The 21,319-nt window shown below is 41.7% G+C and overlaps 1 gene segment (V, D, J or C); it reads right to left on the bottom strand.

Moving 5' to 3' along the window:
• Nucleotides 1-18,249: 18,249 nt before the first annotated feature.
• LOC131721167 (probable non-functional immunoglobulin kappa variable 3-7) lies at nucleotides 18,250-18,994 on the bottom strand. The segment is given in 2 exon segments: nucleotides 18,250-18,656; nucleotides 18,901-18,994. Coding segments are annotated over 2 exon segments (456 nt in total).
• Between the last annotated feature and the right edge of the window lie 2,325 nt (nucleotides 18,995-21,319).

Here is a 21,319-nt window from a genome sequence, read left to right on the forward strand (position 1 = left end):
TACATACAATTACTCATTTATACAGTTCAGTTTTTACTGGAGCAATCTAAGTAAAGTACCTTGCTCAAGGGTACAGCAGCAGTGTCCCCCACCTGGGATTGAACCCACGACCCTCTGGTCAAGAGTCCAGAGCCCTAACCACTACTCCACACTGCTGCTAATTATACGAGCTTCCACTACTACCAGTCCCACGACTATTACTAATATAATGCCTGATAATTAATTATATACATTTTCTATCAGAACAAAGTTTCTTACTAGAAATAAAATGCAGCAGAGTGAGTGAAAAGAACAGAGGGACCATATCTGTAAAACACACACAGACACACATGCACGCACGCACACACACACACACACACACACACAGCAGAGCAGACTCTCACACTGAACCCACGGCTGCCATTGCAATCACTGGGAAGTCATGCAAATTAGGGATAAAGCTCATACATCTTGCCACCCTCACGCTGTAGATTTACATATAGTGAGTTACAGGATAAATTAACTTCACCAGAAAAAAAATCTGGAAAAACAAAATGATTAACCGAATGTTTTTTTTTTTTTGTTTTTTTTGCCAGCTATTGCTAATCCTGATTGATTGAATCGAAACGGATTTCGTTGTGCTGTGAAATCCTCCAGGGACAGGGTGGTCAGACGAAGCCGTGACACTGAAGACTGGTGGAAATGCAAGGCAGTTGTTGTATGAGTTTGAAAGACAGAAATACATATCTAAGGGCATACTGATGCAACCAGTGCATGAGGGTTCCCAGTGTGAAAGTTCAGAAAGTGATAATGTTAATAAAGATAATAAGAAGTGATCAAGGTCAAGTAAATCCTGCTAAACATTATGACATTAACTGCAAACCTCACCCTGGTTAAACAATAAAGAACTGAATCAAATAGAACAGCTCAGGTTATTTCTATTGGCTTTTAGAACTCAAACTGAGAAACTAGCTGTTACAAGGGCAGTGAAAAAGGTCTTTCATTGCACAAAACTGACTGCTACGGACTGCATGGAGAGCTGTAGGTACAGCATAATTACAGTATAAGCCTACAGTATAGCATTGTTGAGATGATTCATTTTACCTATTTCTGTTACCATGTCGCCCACTGCAGCTCACTTCCATTACTACAGCACTGGAGCTGGTAGAAGAGAAGGCAGAGTGCTTTTTGCCAGGTGCTGCAGTGGGATTGTATCACTGTGTTTGCTTGCTGAACAGAAGTACAGGGCACTGTCACCCGGCTCCAGATTCTTAATCTTTAAAGATCCCTTGGTTACTGCAGATCTGTTGACTTCATATCTGTCTTTACTGAAGTCCTTTTCAAATTGTGTGTCACTACCAAACACAGAGAATACCAGTAACTGAATCCCTTGTCCTCTCAGCTGACGGTACCAGTACATTTGGTTGTAGTCGAAGCCACCGTCGTGCTCACAGAACATCCCTGCAGAACCTCCTGCTCCCTGCAAGAGGACCTGGGGGGTTTGAGAGACTCCAATCCCCTGACTGGGGCCTGCAACATAAAAATAAAAAAGAAAGTGGAAATATGTGTGATAAATATCAGTGGAAATTATTGGTATTGAAAAGGAAATAAACCTCCCTTTCAAGATACCAAATTAAGATTAAACAAACCAAGTAGAACCTAAAATGCCTGAACACCTGCTGATTTCATTTGTAGTTTTGTAAATTGAACAGTTATTTAAATATAGTCACAGTCCATCGTTAATAATAGCTTTAAATATCAACCCTTTTATAAATATCACACATCAACATGCTTGTGTAATTGTCTTGTCTCTGCTGCTGTAGAAGAAAGAAAGAAAGAAACTTCATCAAGTTGTTAACTATTCTGCAAAAATGACAACACAGAAAATATTCCAAATATCAGCCTCTTTCTTTCTTTCTTTTTTTCCTTCTGTGCTGCGTGTGCTCTTCAGCTGCTATTAATACAGGCAGCTTGTATGTCATGATATCATTCTAAAGCAGTCGTACTTGGCAGCCAGTGGTATAAAAAGAATAAAAGCAGCCTGGAGCTCATCTCTCCTGATAATGCCCTCCTGCAGTCCTTGCTGTGGAATTGTGAACACTCTGAGACACAGGGGCTGATTGTGTCAGGGTTTGCTGAAACATTACAGGAAATGACACGACCACACTGCAAATAAATACCAAATGAACCAGTCATGTGAAGGATGGCCCACTTGCACAAAAGTGTGTGCTGCAGATGGCAGGTGTTTCATATTCACTCCTTTGTGAGTTCTCTGTGATGAACTGATAGTGCTAGATAGTGAATTGTAGCAGGTGGTGAGATGACGTGTTCTCATGTAAGCGCAGGGAAGGTTGTGGGTAGGCAGGGTTATTGTAGAGGAGAGAGGTGATCTGCAGCACTGTGTATGCTGGCTGCACAGAAGTACACAGCGGTGTCATCAGCTGTTAAATTGGAGATGATTAAAGAACCTGCCTTTTCTGCATCTCCAGTTAAACTGAATCTTTTCTTAAACTTCTCTTCTGGTTTTACATCTTTATAGCTAAGATACCCAATCAGATCCAAAGCTCCTTTCCTTGTTTGCTGGTACCAGTACAACTGGTCATAGTTGGTAATATTATGAGAGCACTGGAGTTCAGCAGAGTGTCCAGGACTCTCAAACAGTGAAGGAGGGGACTGGCGAACGTTACCATCAGAGAAATCTGTGGACAGGGAGAGGATTAGAAGTGAAATTAAAAAAAGACAGAAAACAATAACATTGGTTAGGAAACAATAACTAATAGTAGCAGATGTAATATCTTTGTTTTAATTTTTTATCAAGTAAAAAATAAATGCTTTGGAGGTTCTTACCTGGGAGACACAGCAGCAATGCCGTGAACACAATAAAAACTCCAGCCATCTTCACGTTCCTGTGCTGGAGAGAGAGGAGCAGCACAGCAGGCCTGCCCGGGGTTTCATTGCAAAGATACAGCATGACAAGACAGGAAGTGACATCACAGCAACAAGTTGAAGCAAGTGATCAACACAATTTTTTTAAGTGCTCCAAAAAGGAATGGGTAGCACTTTGTATTTAATATTCCAGAGTATAGATAATTTTTTAATTCAAGCACTTTTTTCATGTACTATTGTTATTATTAGTAATATAATATGAATCAGCTCTAGTTCCAGCCTCTAGTTAATTGTAGTCAATACAAAAGAAGTCATTAGTACTCAATGTTGGTTAAAAAGTCATCAATCCTTGCTGTGTCATCACATGTTAATTGTGACTTTCCAAAGCATGTTCCTCCAATTCCCAGTGTGTCTTTTAAACCTAGGGTAAGGGCCCACCTTTGAAATCCCCACACTAAAGCCAGAGAATCATTCATCATTGAACAAGAGAAACACACTCGTGACAAAGAACAATGCCTTTGGTATAAGCCTTGTGAAGACATCCTGGGATCTGAAACAGGGAGGAAAGGAGCGAGCCTCAGATATCCATGACCTCTTTATGTTGCACTGTATTCCAAACAATACAATCCTGTTCCTTTAACAAATATTATACAAATAACAAATGAGGAAGCTGAAATTACTCTACATTATAATTTAAAGCTCTGGATTCTGCTGCCTTGAGCCTCATTCTAATGATTTATAATGTCACTAGAACCTTTATGTATTTAAATACATTGTAATTCACCTGTTCATGTATTGATACATTGGTTAGTGGTTAACCAATAAAGAACTGAATTACACTGAATAGTATTATTGAAGTTGTTTTTTTGGCTTTTAAAAATCAATCTGAAAAACTAGCATTTACAAGGACAGTGGAAAATAAAAACATTATTTAATTAGAAATAATAGTTTTTACAATGTAAAGGACTCTAACTATATGTATTGTGTAAGCAGCTGTACAGTAATCATCAGTGTTAAATAAACCTGATTAATACAAATAGAAAAACAGATTCCCTTCAATTATATCTTTTACCTATTTCTGTTACCATGTCGCCCCCTGCAGCTCACTTCCATTACTACAGCACTAGAGCTGGTAGAAGAGAAGGCAGAGTGCTTTTTGTCAGGTGCTGCAGTGGGATTGTATCACTGTGTTTGCTCGCTGAGCAGAAGTACAGGGCACTGTCACCCGGCTCCAGATTCTTAATCTTTAAAGATCCCTTGGTTACTGCAGATCTGTTGACTTCATATCTATCTTTACTGAAGTCCTTTTCAAATTCTGGATCTTTATAAAACTCTGAGAATATCAGTAACTGAATCCCTTGTCCTCTCAGCTGACGGTACCAGTACATTTGGGTGTAGGTGCTGTCCCCATCGTGCTCACAGAACATCCCTGCAGAACCTCCTGCTCCCTGCAAGAGGACCTTGGGGGTTTGAGAGACTCCAATCCCCTGACTGGGGTCTGCAACATAAAATACATTGGAAATATGAGGGACAGTGCAGATCACCAGAACTCAAAAACGGACAAAAAACACCCTTTAGAGTTACAAAAGGAAGAATAAACAACCTCACTGACGTGTTTATTTATACTTTTATACTTTAAGAGCATTTTATTTCTTATTTTCACTTCTCAATAAGAAAAGCTTTGATCACAGGCTATTGACAAAGAGTTTATTTTCAGTAATTGAATTGTCGTATACATTTTTTTTTTTAAGACACAATGAAAATGTATGTGGTTTATTCATGATAATTATTTAAAAAATGAAAATAGAAACACAAACGTAATACAAATACATTTGTAAACATTTTCTATCAGACTGATCTTTCTTTCAGAGGTTTCCTTCTGTGCTGCGTGTGCTCTTCAGCTGCTATTAATACAGGCAGCTTGGATGTCATGATATCATTCTAAAGCAGTCGTACTTGGCAGCCAGTGGTATAAAAAGAATAAAAGCAGCCTGGAGCTCATCTCTCCTGATAATGCCCTCCTGCAGTCCTTGCTGTGGAATTGTGAACACTCTGAGACACAGGGGCTGATTGTGTCAGGGTTTGCTGAAACGTTACAGGAAATGACACGACCACACAGCAAATAGATAGCAAATATACCAGTCATGTGACGGACGGCCCACTTGTACAAAAGTGTGTGCTGCAGATGGCTGGTGTTTCATATTCACTCCTGACTGAGGTCTCTGTGATGAGCTGATAGTGCTAGTCAGTGAATTGAAGCAGGTGGTGAGATGACGTGTTCTCATGTAAGCACAGGGAAGGTTGTGGGTAGGCAGGGTTATTGTAGAGGAGAGAGGTGATCTGCAGCAATGTGTATGCTGGCTGCACAGAAGTACACAGCGGTGTCTTCAGCTCTTACTCTAGAGATTGTTATAGAGCCTGTCTTTCTTGCATCGCCACTTAAATTGAACCTTAGCTTGAACTTCTCTTCAGGGACTATAGCTGTAGTCTGGAGATATCCAATCAGTTCCAAAGCTCCTTTCCTTGTTTGCTGATACCAGAACATGTATTGATTGCTGCTTGCATCATGAGAGCACTGGAGTTCAGTAGAGTGTCCAGGACTCTCAAACAGTGAAGGAGGGGACTGGACAATGTTGATACAATTTAAATCTGTGGACAGAGACAGGATAAAATAGGATTGCAATTACAAACAATTACAAAGACAGCAATAAATAAAACAAAATCCGCTTTGAAAAAAATTACTAATCTTTATATCACTTTCTATGTAATATTTTAGTGTCAGTCTTGTTGCTATCTGGCTTCAAATCCTTTGGAGGTTCTTACATGGGAGACACAACAGCAATGCCGTGAACACAATAAAAACTCCAGCCATCTTCACGTGCCTGTGCTGGAGAGAGAGGAGCAGCACAGCAGGCCTGCCCGAGGTTTCATTGCAAAGATACAGCATAACAAGACAGGAAGTGACATCACTGCAGAAGGTGAGGCAAATCTGTTATATGTCAAACAGTTGCTAGTGTGTCATCATCACTATTTATTTTGTAATGTTGCCCCCTGCTGGTCACTTCCTCTTACTACAATTCATTGGTCTGCCCAGAGCCAAGATACAATAAAATATGTAAGCGGACCCCGTAAGAAATTCAATATTAAGAACATGTAGATGGTATGTAGTGTCTCTTTAAATGGACTTCACCACAGTCAAGGTGAAAATAAAGAAGCCTTGAACAACTAAACCATCTACAGATAAAAGATAAGGTTCTTGAAAGCTAGTTGTTATGCTAATAAGAGGTAAACAAACACTGTCTTGTAAAGCCTTGGTTACAAACTCTTTAAGGAATCTAAGTCCTAACTCACCATCATACTATAGTACTGATGAACACCTTCTTCCAGCACAAACAAAGAGTTTATATTGCAGACCTCCAGCAGCCTGCCCTGTAACACCTGTAAGTCAAGTGGATAAAGGCGTCTTGAACATTATTATTTGTTTTGTAATGTTGCCCTCTGCTGGTCACTTCTTATTACAACATACCAGCAGCCCTCAAGGGCTCAAGAGTTAGATTGGAAAGCCAGGTGGTGAGATGATGCTTTCTCAAGTAAACACTGGCAAGGCTGTGGCTACAAAGGGTTATTGTAGAGGAGAGAGGTGCAGACATACAGCAGCCTTATCAGACACTAAATAAAAGCCCTTGGGGGCAACCAGCAGCAGCTATAGGGCTCGCAGGTAGTGACAAAACCATGACGTGGTCTCATGAAAACTATAGTAAGGTTGTTTGGAGGCCGGCAGGGTTATTGTAGAGGAGAGAGGTGATCGGCAGCACTGTGTATGTTGGCTGCACAGAAGTACACAGCACTGTCTTCAGCTGTTACACTGGAGATGGTTAAAGAACCTGCCCTTCTTGCATTTCCTGTTAAATTAAATCTTTTCTTAAACTTCTCTTCTGGGTTTACTATTTCATTGTTAAGATACCCAATGAGTTCCAAAGCTCCTTTCCTTGATTGTTGGTACCAGTACATGAAGTAATAGCTGCTGTCATCATGAGAACACTGGAGTTCAGTAGAGCGTCCAGGACTCTCAAACAGTGAAGGAGGGGACTGGACAATGTTGATACCATCCGAGAAATATGTTTACAGAGACAGGATAAAAAAAGTGAAATATGAATAATTACCAAGACAGCTAGAAAGGAAATAATAATATCTGAGTTGGAAAAATTAGTAATACTTATATAACAAGTTATCTGTCTTCTTTGTCTAAAAACATGTAACTGTTTGGTGTCAGTCTTGTAGCTATATGGCTTCATATCCTGTGGAGGTTCTTACCTGGGAGACACAGCAGCAATGCCGTGAACGCAATAAAAACTCCAGCCATCTTCACGTGCCTGTGCTGGAGAGAGAGGAGAAGCACAGCAGGCCTGCCTGGGGTTTCATTGCAAAGATACAGGAAGTGACATCACAGCAGAAGGAGAAGCTTTCTTTTATTTAGTGATGCAAAACCAGACTAATACAAATAGAAAAACAGATTCCATTCAATTATATCTTTTACCTATTTCTGTTACCATGTCGCCCCCTGCAGCTCACTTCCATTACTACAGCACTAGAGCTGGTAGAAGAGAAGGCAGAGTGCTTTTTGCCAGGTGCTGCAGTGGGATTGTATCACTGTGTTTGCTCGCTGAGCAGAAGTACAGGGCACTGTCACCCGGCTCCAGATTTTTAATCTTTAAAGATCCCTTGGTTACTGCAGATCTGTTGACTTCATATCTATCTTTACTGAAGTCCTTTTCAAATTCTGGATCTTTATAAAAATCTGAGAATACTAGTAAATGAATCCCTTGTCCTCGCAGCTGACGGTACCAGTACATGTATCTGTAGGTGCTGTCCCCATCGTGCTCACAGAACATCCCTGCAGAACCTCCTGCTCCCTGCAAGAGGACCTGGGGGGTTTGAGAGACTCCAATCCCCTGACTGGGGCCTGCAACATTAAAATAAAAAAGAAAGTGGAAATATGTGTGATAAATATCAGTGGAAATTATTGGTATTGAAAAGGAAATAAATCTCCCTTTCAAGATACCAAATTAAAAATAAACAAACCAAGTAGAACCTGAAAAACCCTTGAACACCTGCTAATTTAATTTGTAGTTTTGTAAATTGAACAATTATTTGAATATAGTCACAGTCCATCGTTAATAATAGCTTTAAATATCAACCCTTTTATAAATATTACTTGTCAACATGCTTGTGTAATTATCTTGTCTCTGCTGCTGTAGAAGAAAGAAAGAAAGAGACTTCATGTACTTGTTAAATATTCAGCAAAATGACAACACTGAACATATTCCAAATATCAGCCTCTTTCTTTCTTTCCTTCTGTGCTGCGTGTGCTCTTCAGCTGCTATTAATACAGGCAGCTTGGATGTCATGATATCATTCTAAAGCAGTCGTACTTGGCAGCCAGTGGTATAAAAAGAATAAAAGCAGACTGGAGCTCATCTCTCCTGATAATGCCCTCCTGCAGTCCTTGCTGTGGAATTGTGAACACTCTGAGACACAGGGGCTGATTGTGTCAGGGTTTGCTGAAACGTTACAGGAAATGACACGACCACACAGCAAATAAATAGTCATGTGAAGGACAGCCCACTTGCACAAAAGTGTGTGCTGCAGATGGCAGGTGTTTCATATTCACTCCTGTGTAAGTTCTCTGTGATGAGCTGATAGTGCTAGTCAGTGAATTGAAGCAGGTGGTGAGATGACGTTTTCTCATGTAAGCGCAGGGAAGGTTGTGGGTAGGCAGGGTTATTGTAGAGGAGAGAGGGGATCTGCAGCACTGTGTATGCTGGCTGCACAGAAGTACACAGCGCTGTCTTCAGCTGTTAAATTGGAGATGATTAAAGAACCTGCCTTTTCTGCATCTCCAGTTAAACTGAATCTTTTCTTAAACTTCTCCTCTGGTTTTACATCTTTATAGCTAAGATACCCAATCAGATCCAAAGCTCCTTTCCTTGTTTGCTGGTACCAGTACAACTAGTCATAGTTGGTAATATTATGAGAGCACTGGAGTGCAGCAGACTGTCCAGGACTCTCAAACAGTGAAGGAGGGGACTGGCGAACGTTACCATCAGAGAAATCTGTGGACAGGGAGAGGATTAGAAGTGAAATTAAAAAAAAGACAGAAAACAATAACATTGGTTAGGAAACAATAACTAATAGTAGCAGATGTAATATCTTTGTTTTAATTTTTTATCAAGTAAAAAATAAATGCTTTGGAGGTTCTTACCTGGGAGACACAGCAGCAATGCCGTGAACACAATAAAAACTCCAGCCATCTTCACGTGCCTGTGCTGGAGAGAGAGGAGAAGCACAGCAGGCCTGCCCGGGGTTTCATTGCAAAGATACAGCATGACAAGACAGGAAGTGACATCACAGCAGGTTAAGCAAAAGTTTTATATGTCAGCGAGTTGCCAGGATGTTGTAACTATGTCAGAATGTCTCTCAGCTATCTCGAGTTGGACACATTCACATCTTCTTAAACTCAACCTCTCTAAATCTGACCTTCTCTACTTTCACTCTGTTTCCTCTCCCTCCTGTGACCCTTCATCTCAGTCTCCCTTGCCTCTATCACTGTCTCTCCATCTCCTTCTGCTAAAAGCCTGGGTGTTACTCTTGACCCCTTCCCCTCCTTCTCTCAACTCTTCTCCTCCCTGTCACGCACTTGCTGCTTCTTTCTTAGCAACATCAATAGAATCTGTCCTTTCCTCTCTACTTACTCCACACAATTCCTGGTCCAAACTCTTGTACTCCCCAGATTGTACCACTGTAACTGTCCCCTTGCTGGTCTCCCTGCTTCTGCAATCCACCCCCTTCAGCTCATTTAAGATTCTGCTGCTCGTCTTGATTTCTCCCAACCTCGCTACTCTCATGCTACCCCTCTGTTTTGCACTCTCCACTGGTTACCTATCTCTGCTCACATTCAATTCAAGACCCTTGTTCTTGTCTGTGACTCTCTCTGCCACACTGAACCCTCCTATCTCCAATCCCTCATGTCTCCCTACATCCCCTCTCACCTCTCCGCTCCTCCTCTACTGGTGGACTGGTCATGCCTTCCCTCCACTCTCCATTCTCCAAGCCCACTCCTTCTCTTCCCTAGCCCCTCTGTGGAGGAACCAGCTACCGGAGAACTTCAGGACTGCTCCGCCTCTCACTGTCTTCCACCTCCTCAAGACCCACCTGTTTAGACTGCACTTGTAGATCTCTGGATCCACCCCTCCTACTATGCACTGGACTTGCCTGACCTGAGCATCATGTTACTGGATTCTCAGCTGATGCACTATCCTTGCAATATGGCACTCCTATGATGTCATTGTAGATACAAATTGTTTTAATACTAGCTTGTTACTTCTTATTTGATATTGTATTCTAGTAGTATTTGCAATCACTGTAAACTATACTTTATTTAAATATTGTTCTATTGTTCTTGCACTGTAACCTTGTATTACCCTGTATCACCTGTAAGTCGCCTTGCATAAAGGCCTTTGGAAACATTATTATTTGTTTTGAAATATTGCCCTCTGCTGGTCCATCTTATTACAACATACCAGCAGTCCCTCAAGAGCTCAAGGGTTAGACTGGAAAAGCCAGGTGGTGAGATGATGTGTTCTCAACACTGGCAAGGCTGTGGCTACGAAGGGTTTTTGTAGAGGAGAGAGGGGATCTGCAGCACTGTGCTTTTCTGGCTGCACAGTAGTAAATGGCGCTGTCTTCCATTGCTAAATTAGAGATGGTTAAACTGCCTCTATCAGTTGCTTGTTTAGTGAAATTGAATCGTGTTTTAAAATCATCTTCATAGGCTGCTGCTTGTGTCATGTAAGCAGATCCGATCAATTTGAAAGCTCCTTCTCCTCTTGATTGCTGATACCAGTACATGTAGCTATAGCTGCTATCATCATGACGGCACTCAAGCACTGCAGACTGCCCAGGTCTTTCACCCACTGGAGGGGACTGCTCAATACTGATGCCCTCCGAGGGATCTGTACAGGAAGAAAGGGAAGATTACATACAAATAAATGAACAGAAATAACAGAGACCAACAAACTAGAACTAGAAAAGTGGAATGAGTTTCAAACTGGATTCACTGAATCAAAACAGTCTAAAAAGTATTTAAACAACTCGGGACTGAAAGCTTTGAACGGGGCTCACTATATCAATTGCATCTATTCAGTGTGTTTCTTCTTTAACAATCTTTCTTTCAGTGTAATACAGGGGATCTTACCTGGGAGACAGAGCAGGAATGCAGTTAAGACAACGAATACTCCAGCCATCGTGTAGAGAGAATACAAACCAGCATGATACTCACAGCACTACATGGGAGTGGAGTTACACAGGAAATGACAACAGCAGGCAGTGCAAAAGGGGAGGTTGTTATTCTATTGTATGACAAGTGGAACCCACTGCTCCCATTGATGTGCACTAGGGTTCCACACAGATGCATCAATAATCTACGTGGTTGTTGACGTGGTAAATGGTAAATATACCCTGTCATAAACTGCTGCATCTTTTATCACTGTGTAAATATGAATGAGCTTGTTTAAGTGACATCACTATAAATATTGCAAGGGAGCAGGTCAGTTGTTACTGTGGATTGCAAGATGGCAGAAAGTAAAGCAGCTGTTTTGAGAATACCCTTGCTGTAAAAACTATGCTAAAGTTATACACGAAGAGCAAGTGAGCTGCTTAAATGTCTAACTGAATTAATTCCCATCCTTTTTTTGATCCCAGCTATGTCCAAAGACAACGCGTGTCCGCCCTCTGTGTTAATAAATATAGTTGGTGAACTGGATGTCATGAGCCAGCTCAATCGCCCAAAACAGCGCAACAACATATATACCAACCAGTTGTTGTTGCCCTGTCAGAACTGATAAAATAAAATTACAAATGAACGTATTGATTGTGTTTGAATGTTTGCATCATTAATATTTAACACAACAGTAAATCCAACACAACTTAATAGAAAGGAGAGAATCTCTGACAGCACGAGCCTCCTCAGATCTCTGCTGTCCAATTGAAACTGCCGGCTGAGGTAACCTTCACAGTTGCCAAGTCTGCTTATAATGAGCGGGAATGGGCTTGTTTTTTTGAGTTGTGGGTTGGAATTTGCATAAACACCCATACTCTAACATGGGTTGCGCTTGTTTTGAAAGGCAGTGCTGCTTCTTTTTCTCGTGAGACGGCAGCACTGGTAAACTTCCCTGTCTGTCTCACAGGCAGCCACTGATTCCTGAAAACCTCATTTTTGTGTTGACAGGAGTTTGTGCAGGATACAGCAGGCAGTGGCAATTTGGGGAACAAACTCATGGTGCATTTCAGTCCATTTCATCAGTATCCGCCAGCTCCCTTTCAAGTGCCCACTACCCGTATTTGCCCAAGCGTGGTGTTGAATGCTTCCTCAGCAGCTGTCAGTCATCTGGACAGGTAGGGATTCTAAGCCAGGGTAGTATACACAGCATCACCTGATCCCCTATATGCTGTATTGCCTGAATGAAAGGGAAATATATATAACGTCTTCGCCGGTTTTCAGCCATGGTGATCTGCAATACTTGTTGGTCAGTTTCATTTTGTACCTCCGAGTTCATTTTTAATTTATAAGTCGTCAGGTAAAGTAGTTGAGACAGTATTCACTACTAACGACATGACACCCCACTAATGACATTGAAAAACAATTTGGGTAAGAGCAGTAAAACACATTATTAACAAACCAGGCACGAGGTGTTTTGCTTTATTACAACAACTTAGATTCACTCTTGTACCAGTTCTCTGCGCATGGAAACCGCATTTTCACAAAATATCACTAGTAATCTTCAAAAACAGCACAAGTACTTTACGCATAGCTAATTTACATATCAACACCCACCCTTCCCATTCAATTGCATGACGTCGGGTGAAAAGCCCGGTTTACTCGAGTAAATAAACTGAGCAAATTGAAACCCAAAGAAGCATTTTACACGAGACATTTTTCTCAAGCAAATGTCTCGAGCTAAAAAAGAACACACATGGAAACTCCACCAATGTCTCTCATCCCCATGGTAAGGCGGACAGGGGTGGACTGTGTCCAGGCGCTGATTGGTTAATTGATTATCATGCTTGCAATGTTCTGGAGGGATAATGAACATTCCTCAGTGATTATCACCTCTGTTTCATGTGAGTATCGCTGCAGTCACCATGATGGCAGACTGTCCTAGTGTTTTACTCAGTGAAGGAGGGGCTGGTCAGCAATGACACTGGGTCTGTGTACATAGGCAGTGTGACAGGGTCTTACGTCACTTACATGGATAGCCACTGTGTTTAGCAAAACAGAGAGACAACTGGGGGTGGATTTGAAACGCCGGCACAGGCGCGCAGGTTTTATTCACAAACAAACAGAAAACGAAAGTAAAATAAAGGTGGTCATGTGACGTTACCAGCGATGGTAACGCATAGAGGACTAGTACATCAAGCTGTACAAAAAGTGCAAAATAAAACACAATACCACAAACTATAAATCAAAGGTGCCGTGAAAACGGCAGGCCTTGCAGCAGCCCTGAGCCATCTCCCGCGGATGTTTTTAACCTGACGGACACTCGATCAAGACCCGCCCACCTGCTGATTGAGGTCCAGCCCAGCCAATCACCTGATGCCCTTCCCCTCAACCAAGCCTAGCAGGCAGCAAGTCTCAATCGAGCGTCCGTCTGTAAACAATTATTCAATTAAACAAATCAGCTCCCAAAATGACACAAAATAAACCCATTCCCCAAATTATATCAACACTAAACACACACATGCAGGGCAATCGCCCTGCTACAGGCAGTAATGAAAAAGAAACAGCAAATATGAAGAAAAAAAATCATGAAATACAATAAGAATCATTCTGTAGGTGTGTTTTGTGTCACTCTTTGTATGATTTAAAGATTTGCACACGGGAGACACAGCAGAAAAGCAGGGAATGCAACTGAAACTCCAGCCGTGTTAACGTCTCGGGGCTGGAGAGAGAGCAGCAGCACAGCAGCACTGCCCTGAATTGAGTCTCATGAATACCACAAGACAGGAAATGACAGCACAGCAGGTGCTGGTGCCAATAAACCACGTTGAAAAAGCCAGGTGTTGAGATGAAGTGTTCTCATGCAAGGTGTAGCTAGGAAAAGTTATTGTAGAGGAGAGAGGAGATCTGCAGCACTGTGTATGCTGGCTGCACAGAAGTACACAGCACTGTCTTCAGCTGTTACACTGGAGATGGTTAAAAAGCCCTTCTCTGTCGCTTTTCCAGTCATTTTGAATCTTTCTTTAAATTTTTCTTCAGGGTATATTTCACCATACTGATACCCAATTAGTTCCAAAGCTCCTTTCCTTGTTTGCTGGTACCAGTACATGACGTTATAGCTGCTATCACCGTGATAGCACTGGAGTTCAACAGAGCGCTCAGGACTCTCAAACAGTGAAGGAGGGGACTGGATAATCTTGATACCAGCTGAGAAATCTGTGGACAGGGAAAGGATAAAAATGATTGCAATTAAAAAATAATGAGAAAGACTGCCAGAAATCAATAATATGTTTCCCCCAAAAAAATACAGTATTTTAGTGTCATTGCTGTTACTATCTGGTCTGCTATTTGGAGGTTCTTACATGGGAGACACAGCAGCAATGCCGTGAACACAATAAAAACTCCAGCCATCTTCACGTGCTTGTGCTGGAGAGAGAGGAGCAGCACAGCAGGCCTGCCCGGGGTTTCATTGCAAAGATACAGGAAGTGACATCAATTAGCTACTAGTTTTCAATTAGCTACAAAGAACACAATAGAGCAACCCCCTGAGACTGGAGGAGCATGGGAGCGCACTCCAGCACCAGAGAGAACATTGTGCAGTTTTCTGATTCTATTAAATCTATATGGGCTTAGAGGAAAGAAAAACAATGAAAGCTTGAGATTACAGAGGAGGGCTGGCAGCTGATATGGAAGAATACTCGTAGTGACTCTGGTGAAGTGACATTACAATGAACACAGTCCAAGACATTCAATGCAGTGTTCTGGACGCCAGTACAAATACATGAGATCATGCATATGAAATGCTGGACATCATGTTGACACCACACTTTGGGTCTGGATAAGACTTCATTAGAAATAATAGACTTTTACAATGTACAAGGACTGTAACTATATGTATTGTGTAAGCAGCTGTACAGTAATCATCAGTGTTAAATAAACCTGAGTAATACAAATAGAAAAACAGATTCCCTTCAATAGTATATTTTACCTATTTCTGTTACCATGTCGCCCCCTGCAGCTCACTTCCATTACTACAGCACTAGAGCTGGTAGAAGAGAAGGCAGAGTGCTTTTTGCCAGGTGCTGCAGTGGGATTGTATCACTGTGTTTGCTCGCTGAGCAGAAGTACAGGGCACTGTCACCCGACTCCAGATTCTTAATCTTTAAAGATCCATTGTTTAATGCAGGTCTGTTGACTTCATATCTCTCTTCATTGAAGTCCTTTTCAAATTGTGGTGCACTACCAAACACAGAGAATACCAGTAACTGAATCCCTTGTCCTCTCAGCTGACGGTACCAGTAAATTTGTTTGTAGTCAATGCCACCATCGTGCTCACAGAACATCCCTGCAGAACCTCCTGCTCCCTGCAAGAGGACCTGGGGGGTTTGAGAGACTCCAATCCCCTGACTGGGGCCTGCAACATAAAAATAAAAAAGAAAGTGGAAATATGTGAGATAAATATCAGTGGAAATTATTGGTATTGAAAAGGAAATAAATCTCCCTTTCAAGATACCAAATTAAGAATAAACATACCAAGTAGAACCTAAAATGCCCGAACACCTGCTTTCATTTGTAGTTTTGTAAATAGAACAATTATTTAAATATAGTCACAGTTCATGGTTAATAATAGCTTTAAATATCAACCCTTTTAAAAATATTACTTGTCAGCATGTTTGTATAATTGTCTTGTCTCTGCTGCTGTAGAACAAAGAAAGAAAGAAAGAGACTTCATGTAGTTGTTAAAGATTCTGCAAAAATGACAACACAGAATATATTCCAAATATCAGCCTCTTTCTTTCTTTCTTTCCTTCTGTGCTGCGTGTGCTCTTCAGCTGCTATTAATACAGGCAGCTTGGATGTCATGATATCATTCTAAAGCAGTCGTACTTGGCAGCCAGTGGTATAAAAAGAATAAAAGCAGCCTGGAGCTCATCTCTCCTGATAATGCCCTCCTGCAGTCCTTGCTGTGGAATTGTGAACACTCTGAGACACAGGGGCTGATTGTGTCAGGGTTTGCTGAAACGTTACAGGAAATGACACGACAACACAGCAAATAAATAGTCATGTGAAGGACAGCCCACTTGCACAAAAGTGTGTGCTGCAGATGGCAGGTGTTTCATATTCACTCCTGTGTGAGTTCTCTGTGATGAACTGATAGTGCTAGATAGTGAATTGTAGCAGGTGGTGAGATGACGTGTTCTCATGTAAGCGCAGGGAAGGTTGTGGGTAGGCAGGGTTATTGTAGAGGAGAGAGGTGATCTGCAGCACTGTGTATGCTGGCTGCACAGAAGTACACAGCACTGTCTTCAGCTGTTAAATTGGAGATGGTCAAAAAGCCCTTCTCTGTTGCTTTTCCAGTCACTTTGAATCTTTCTTTAAACTTTTCCTCAGGGTTTACCGTTTCATAGCTAAGATAACCAATCAGTTCCAAAGCTCCTTTACTTGTTTGCTGGTACCAGTACATGCGGTCATAGTTGTTATCATCATGAGAACACTGGAATTCAGCAGAGCGTCCAGGACTCTCAATCAGTGAAGGAGGGGACTGGAGAACCTTGATACCAACTGAGAAATCTGTGGACAGAGAGAGGATAAAAAGTATTGCAATTACAACCAATTACAAACTCGTCTAGATAGAAAACACTACAATCTGATTCGGAAATAAATATTAATCCTGATATCAGAATGCACCTGTCTTCTTTATTCATATTGCACAGAATTAAAAACATGTAACTGTTTAGTGTCAGTCTTGTAGCTATTTGGCTTCACATCCTTTGGAGGTTCTTACCTGGGAGACACAGCAGCAATGCCGTGAACACAATAAAAACTCCAGCCATCTTCACGTGCCTGTGCTGGAGAGAGAGGAGCAGCACAGCAGGCCTCCCCGGGGTTTCATTGCAAAGATACAGCATGAGAAGACAGGAAGTGACATATGTCAAAAAAGTGTTATATGTCAGCAAGTTGCCAGGGTGATGTAACTGTGTCAGAATGTCTCTCAGCTATCTCAAGTTGGACACATTCACATCTTCTTAAACTCAACCTCTCTAAATCTGACCTTCTCTACTTTCCTTCTGCTTCCTCTCCCTCCTGTGACCCTCCATCTCAGTCTCCCATGCATCTATCACTGTCTCCATCTCCTTCTGCTAAAAGCCTAGCTGTTACTCTTGACCCCTCCCTCTCCTTCTCTCAACTCTTCTTCTCCCTGACACGCACTTGCTGCTTCTTTCTTAGCAACATCAAAAGATCTGTCCTTTCCTCACTACTTACTCCACCCAGATCCTGGTCCAAGCTTTTGTACTCTCCAGATTGTACCACTGTAACTGTCCCCTTGCTGGTCTCCCTGCTTCGGCAATCCACCCCCTTTAGCTCATTCAAAATTCTGCTGCTCGTCTTGATTTCTCCCAACCTCGCTACTCTCATGCTACCCATCTGTTTTGCACTCTCCACTGGTTACCTATCTCTGCTCACATTCAATTCAAGACCCTTGTTCTTGTCTGTGAGTCTCTCCACCACACTGAACCCTCCTATCTCCAATCCCTTTTTTCTCCCTACACCCCCTCTCACCTCTCCGCTCCTCCTCTACTGGTGGACTGGTCATGCCTTCACTCCTCTGTCCATTCTGCAAGCCTGCTCCTTCTCTTCCCTAGCCCCTCTGTGGAGGAACCAGCTACCGGAGAACTTCAGGACTGCTCCGCCTCTCACTGTCTTCCACCACCTCAAGACCCTCCTGTTTAGACTGCACTTGTAGATCTCTGGATCCACCCCTCCTACTATGCACTGGACTTGCCTGACCTGAGCATCATGTTAATGGATTCTCAGCTGATGCACTATCCTTGCAATATGGCACTCCTATGATGTCATTGTAGATACAGATTGTTTTAATACTAGCTTGTTACTTCTTATTTGATATTGTATTCTAGTAGTATTTGCAATCACTGTAAACTATACTTTATTTAAATATTGTTCTTGCACTGTAACCTTGTATTACCCTGTATCACCTGTAAGTCGCCTTGCATAAAGGCCTTTGGAAACATTATTATTTGTTTTGAAATATTGCCCTCTGCTGGTCCTTCTTATTACAACATACCAGCAGTCCCTCAAGAGCTCAAGGGTTAGACTGGAAATGCCAGGTGGTGAGATGACGTGTTCTCAACACTGGCAAGGCTGTGGCTACGAAGGGTTTTTGTAGAGGAGAGAGGGGATCTGCAGCACTGTGCTTTGCTGGCTGCACAGTAGTAAATGGCGCTGTCTTCCTTTGCTAAATTAGAGATGGTTAAACTGCCTTTCTGAGTTGTTTGTTTAGTGAAAGTGAATCGTGTTTTAAAATCATCTTCATAGGTTGCTGCTTGTGTCATGTAAGCGTATCCGATCAGTTTGAAAGCTCCTTCTCCTCTTGATTGCCGATACCAGTACATGTACTCATAGCTGCTATCATCATGATGGCACTCAAGCACTGCAGACTGCCCAGGTCTTTCACCCACTGGAGGGGACTGCTCAATACTGATGCCCTCCGAGGGATCTGTACAGAAAGAAAGGGAAGATTACATTCAAATAAATGAACAGAAATAACAGAGACCAACAAACTAGAACTAGAAAAGTAGAATGAGTTTCAAACTGGATTCATTAAATCAAATCAAACTTTACAAAATATTTAAACAACCCGCGACTGAAAGCTTTGAACGGGGCTCAATATATCAATTGCATCTATTCAGTGTGTTTCTTCTTTAACAATCTTTCTTTCAGTGTAATACAGGGGATCTTACCTGGGAGACAGAGCAGGAATGCAGTTAAGACAACGAATACTCCAGCCATCGTGTAGAGAGAATACAAACCAGCATGATACTCACAGCACTACATGGGAGTGGAGTTACACAGGAAATGACAACAGCAGGCAGTGCAAAAGTGGAGGTTGTTATTCATTGTATGACAAGTGGAACCCATTGCTCCCATTGATGTGCACTAGGGTTCCACACAGATGCTACAATAATCTATGTGGTTTATTTACAGTATTTGATTGTGTAACTTCACTGCTATTCTGCCTATAGTAAGATGTACAGTGTATTGCTTTAAGAAACCACGTAAAGGCTGTTGCAGGGTTCTGATTATGAAGAACAGAGACCTCCTACTACTTTGATGTAAGAAAATTATTCACTACTTCTATTCATGTATTAAGAGAACATTAGTGGGTGACATGAAATGTATTAAAAGCACAAAACACAATACACTTTTTTGTTTTTACTTTCTTTGATTATAATTAATTGATTTATGGTGTACTCAACCTGGCTGTGATTTAAAAAAAAAACTAAACTAGACAAATTATTTAGTACATAAAACAAGCCTAAAGGCTTGAACAGCTTTTAAATTGACATCACCACAATCCAACCATTTGAACAGTGTTTGGATTCTCTATGATTGGGCTCATCACCAATCTCATCTCATGGTGCCCTCTGCTGGACTCTTTGAGTATGACACACAAATGCCTGTCGCTCACATCTGTTCGAGGCTCACCTGTTTCCTGTGTAAGACCGAGGGTTTGCTATTGAAAGAAGGTGCTGTTCTGAGTCGGAGGGTTTGTTATTGAAAGAAGCTGCTGTTCTGAGTCGGAGGGTTTGCTGTTGAAAGAAGCTGCTGTTCTGAGTTAGAGGGTTTGCTGTTGAAAGAAACTGCTGTTCTGAGTCAGAGGGTTTGCTATTGAAAGAAGCTGCTGTTCTGGTTCTGGACACAGCGTTGAGTCCTCCTGTATCAGTGAGTTCACTGACCACACACAGACACACTCCACTCTCTTCAGCCTCCACATTCAACACACTTCTTCTACTCAGAGCTTGTCACTTCAATCCCGAGGTAAAGCCGTCCTCATAGTTTTGGGTCGCTGTTAGGGGTGGCTATCAGCTGTGGACCTGTTGGTACCAGAACATCCAGTCATGAACGGTTTGGTTCTGGCAACAGAGGTACCAGGTGTGCTGAACACAAAAAAGCCCCCCCGCTATTCTTCTCACCCACACCGATCATGAGCACCCCCAGAGGTTTCAAAACCAACTACACCCCACTGAGGGAGGAAGGAACACAGATTTCCTTTGCCACTAACATTCACCTTTCCTATATTTCCTTTATACCAAACCCCTAACATATAAGAATCCTCACAGACCACATCATACCATAAGAATACATTGAGACTCCGAGTCAAAACATTTATTAAAGAAATGATATAGTTCATTAAGGATTTATATCATAATATCTTTTGAGTGTTTTATTTATTTATGGATGTCTACTGCCAATACTGTAATACATGATTCTAGTTGTTGTTTTACTTTCTATTGTTAGAAACTTTACATTGAAAAACCAACTCATAACAACACAGACCCCTTACTAAGATAAGCTGACACAGTGTCAGTGGTTTGAAGCAGGTGGAGAGATGATGTGTTCTCATGTATGTGCAGGGAAGGTTGTGGGTAGGCAGGGTTATTGTAGAGGAAGGTTGTGGTAGGCAGGGTTATTGTAGACGAGAGAGGTGATCTGCAGCACTGTGTATGCTGGATGCACAGAAGTACACAGCACTGTCTTCAGCTGTTAAATTGTAGATGGTCAAAAAGCCCCTCTCTGTTGCTTTTCCAGTCACTTTGAATCTTTCTTTAAACTTTTCCTCAGGGTGTACCGTTTCATAGCTAAGATAACCAATCAGTTCCAAAGCTCCTTTCCTTGTTTGCTGATACCAGTACATGTATTGATTGCTGCTGGCATCATGAGAGCAGTTGAGTTCAGCAGAGCGTCCAGGACTCTCAAACAGTGAAGGAGGGGACTGGACAATGTTGATACCATCCGAGAAATCTGTGGACAGAGACGGGATAAAAAACAATTACACTTACAAATTATTAGAAAGACAGCAACAAATAAAACAACAAAATGTGATTTGTAAATAATTGTCATATAATAATATTTTAGAAAAAAAATGTAGTAGTTTAGTGTCAGTCTTATTTGTAGCTATTTGGCTTTAAATCCTGTGGTGGTTCTTACATGGGAGACACAGCAGCAATGCCGTGAACACAATAAAAACTCCAGCCATCTTCACGTGCCTGTGCTGGAGAGAGAGGAGCAGCACAGCAGGACTGCCCGGGGTTTCATTGCAAAGATACAGGGAGTGACATCACAGCAACAAGGTGAGGAAAATCTGTTATATGTCAAACA

This window comes from Acipenser ruthenus, chromosome 48 (genome assembly GCF_902713425.1).
Source record: "Acipenser ruthenus chromosome 48, fAciRut3.2 maternal haplotype, whole genome shotgun sequence".
NCBI lineage: Eukaryota > Metazoa > Chordata > Actinopteri > Acipenseriformes > Acipenseridae > Acipenser > Acipenser ruthenus.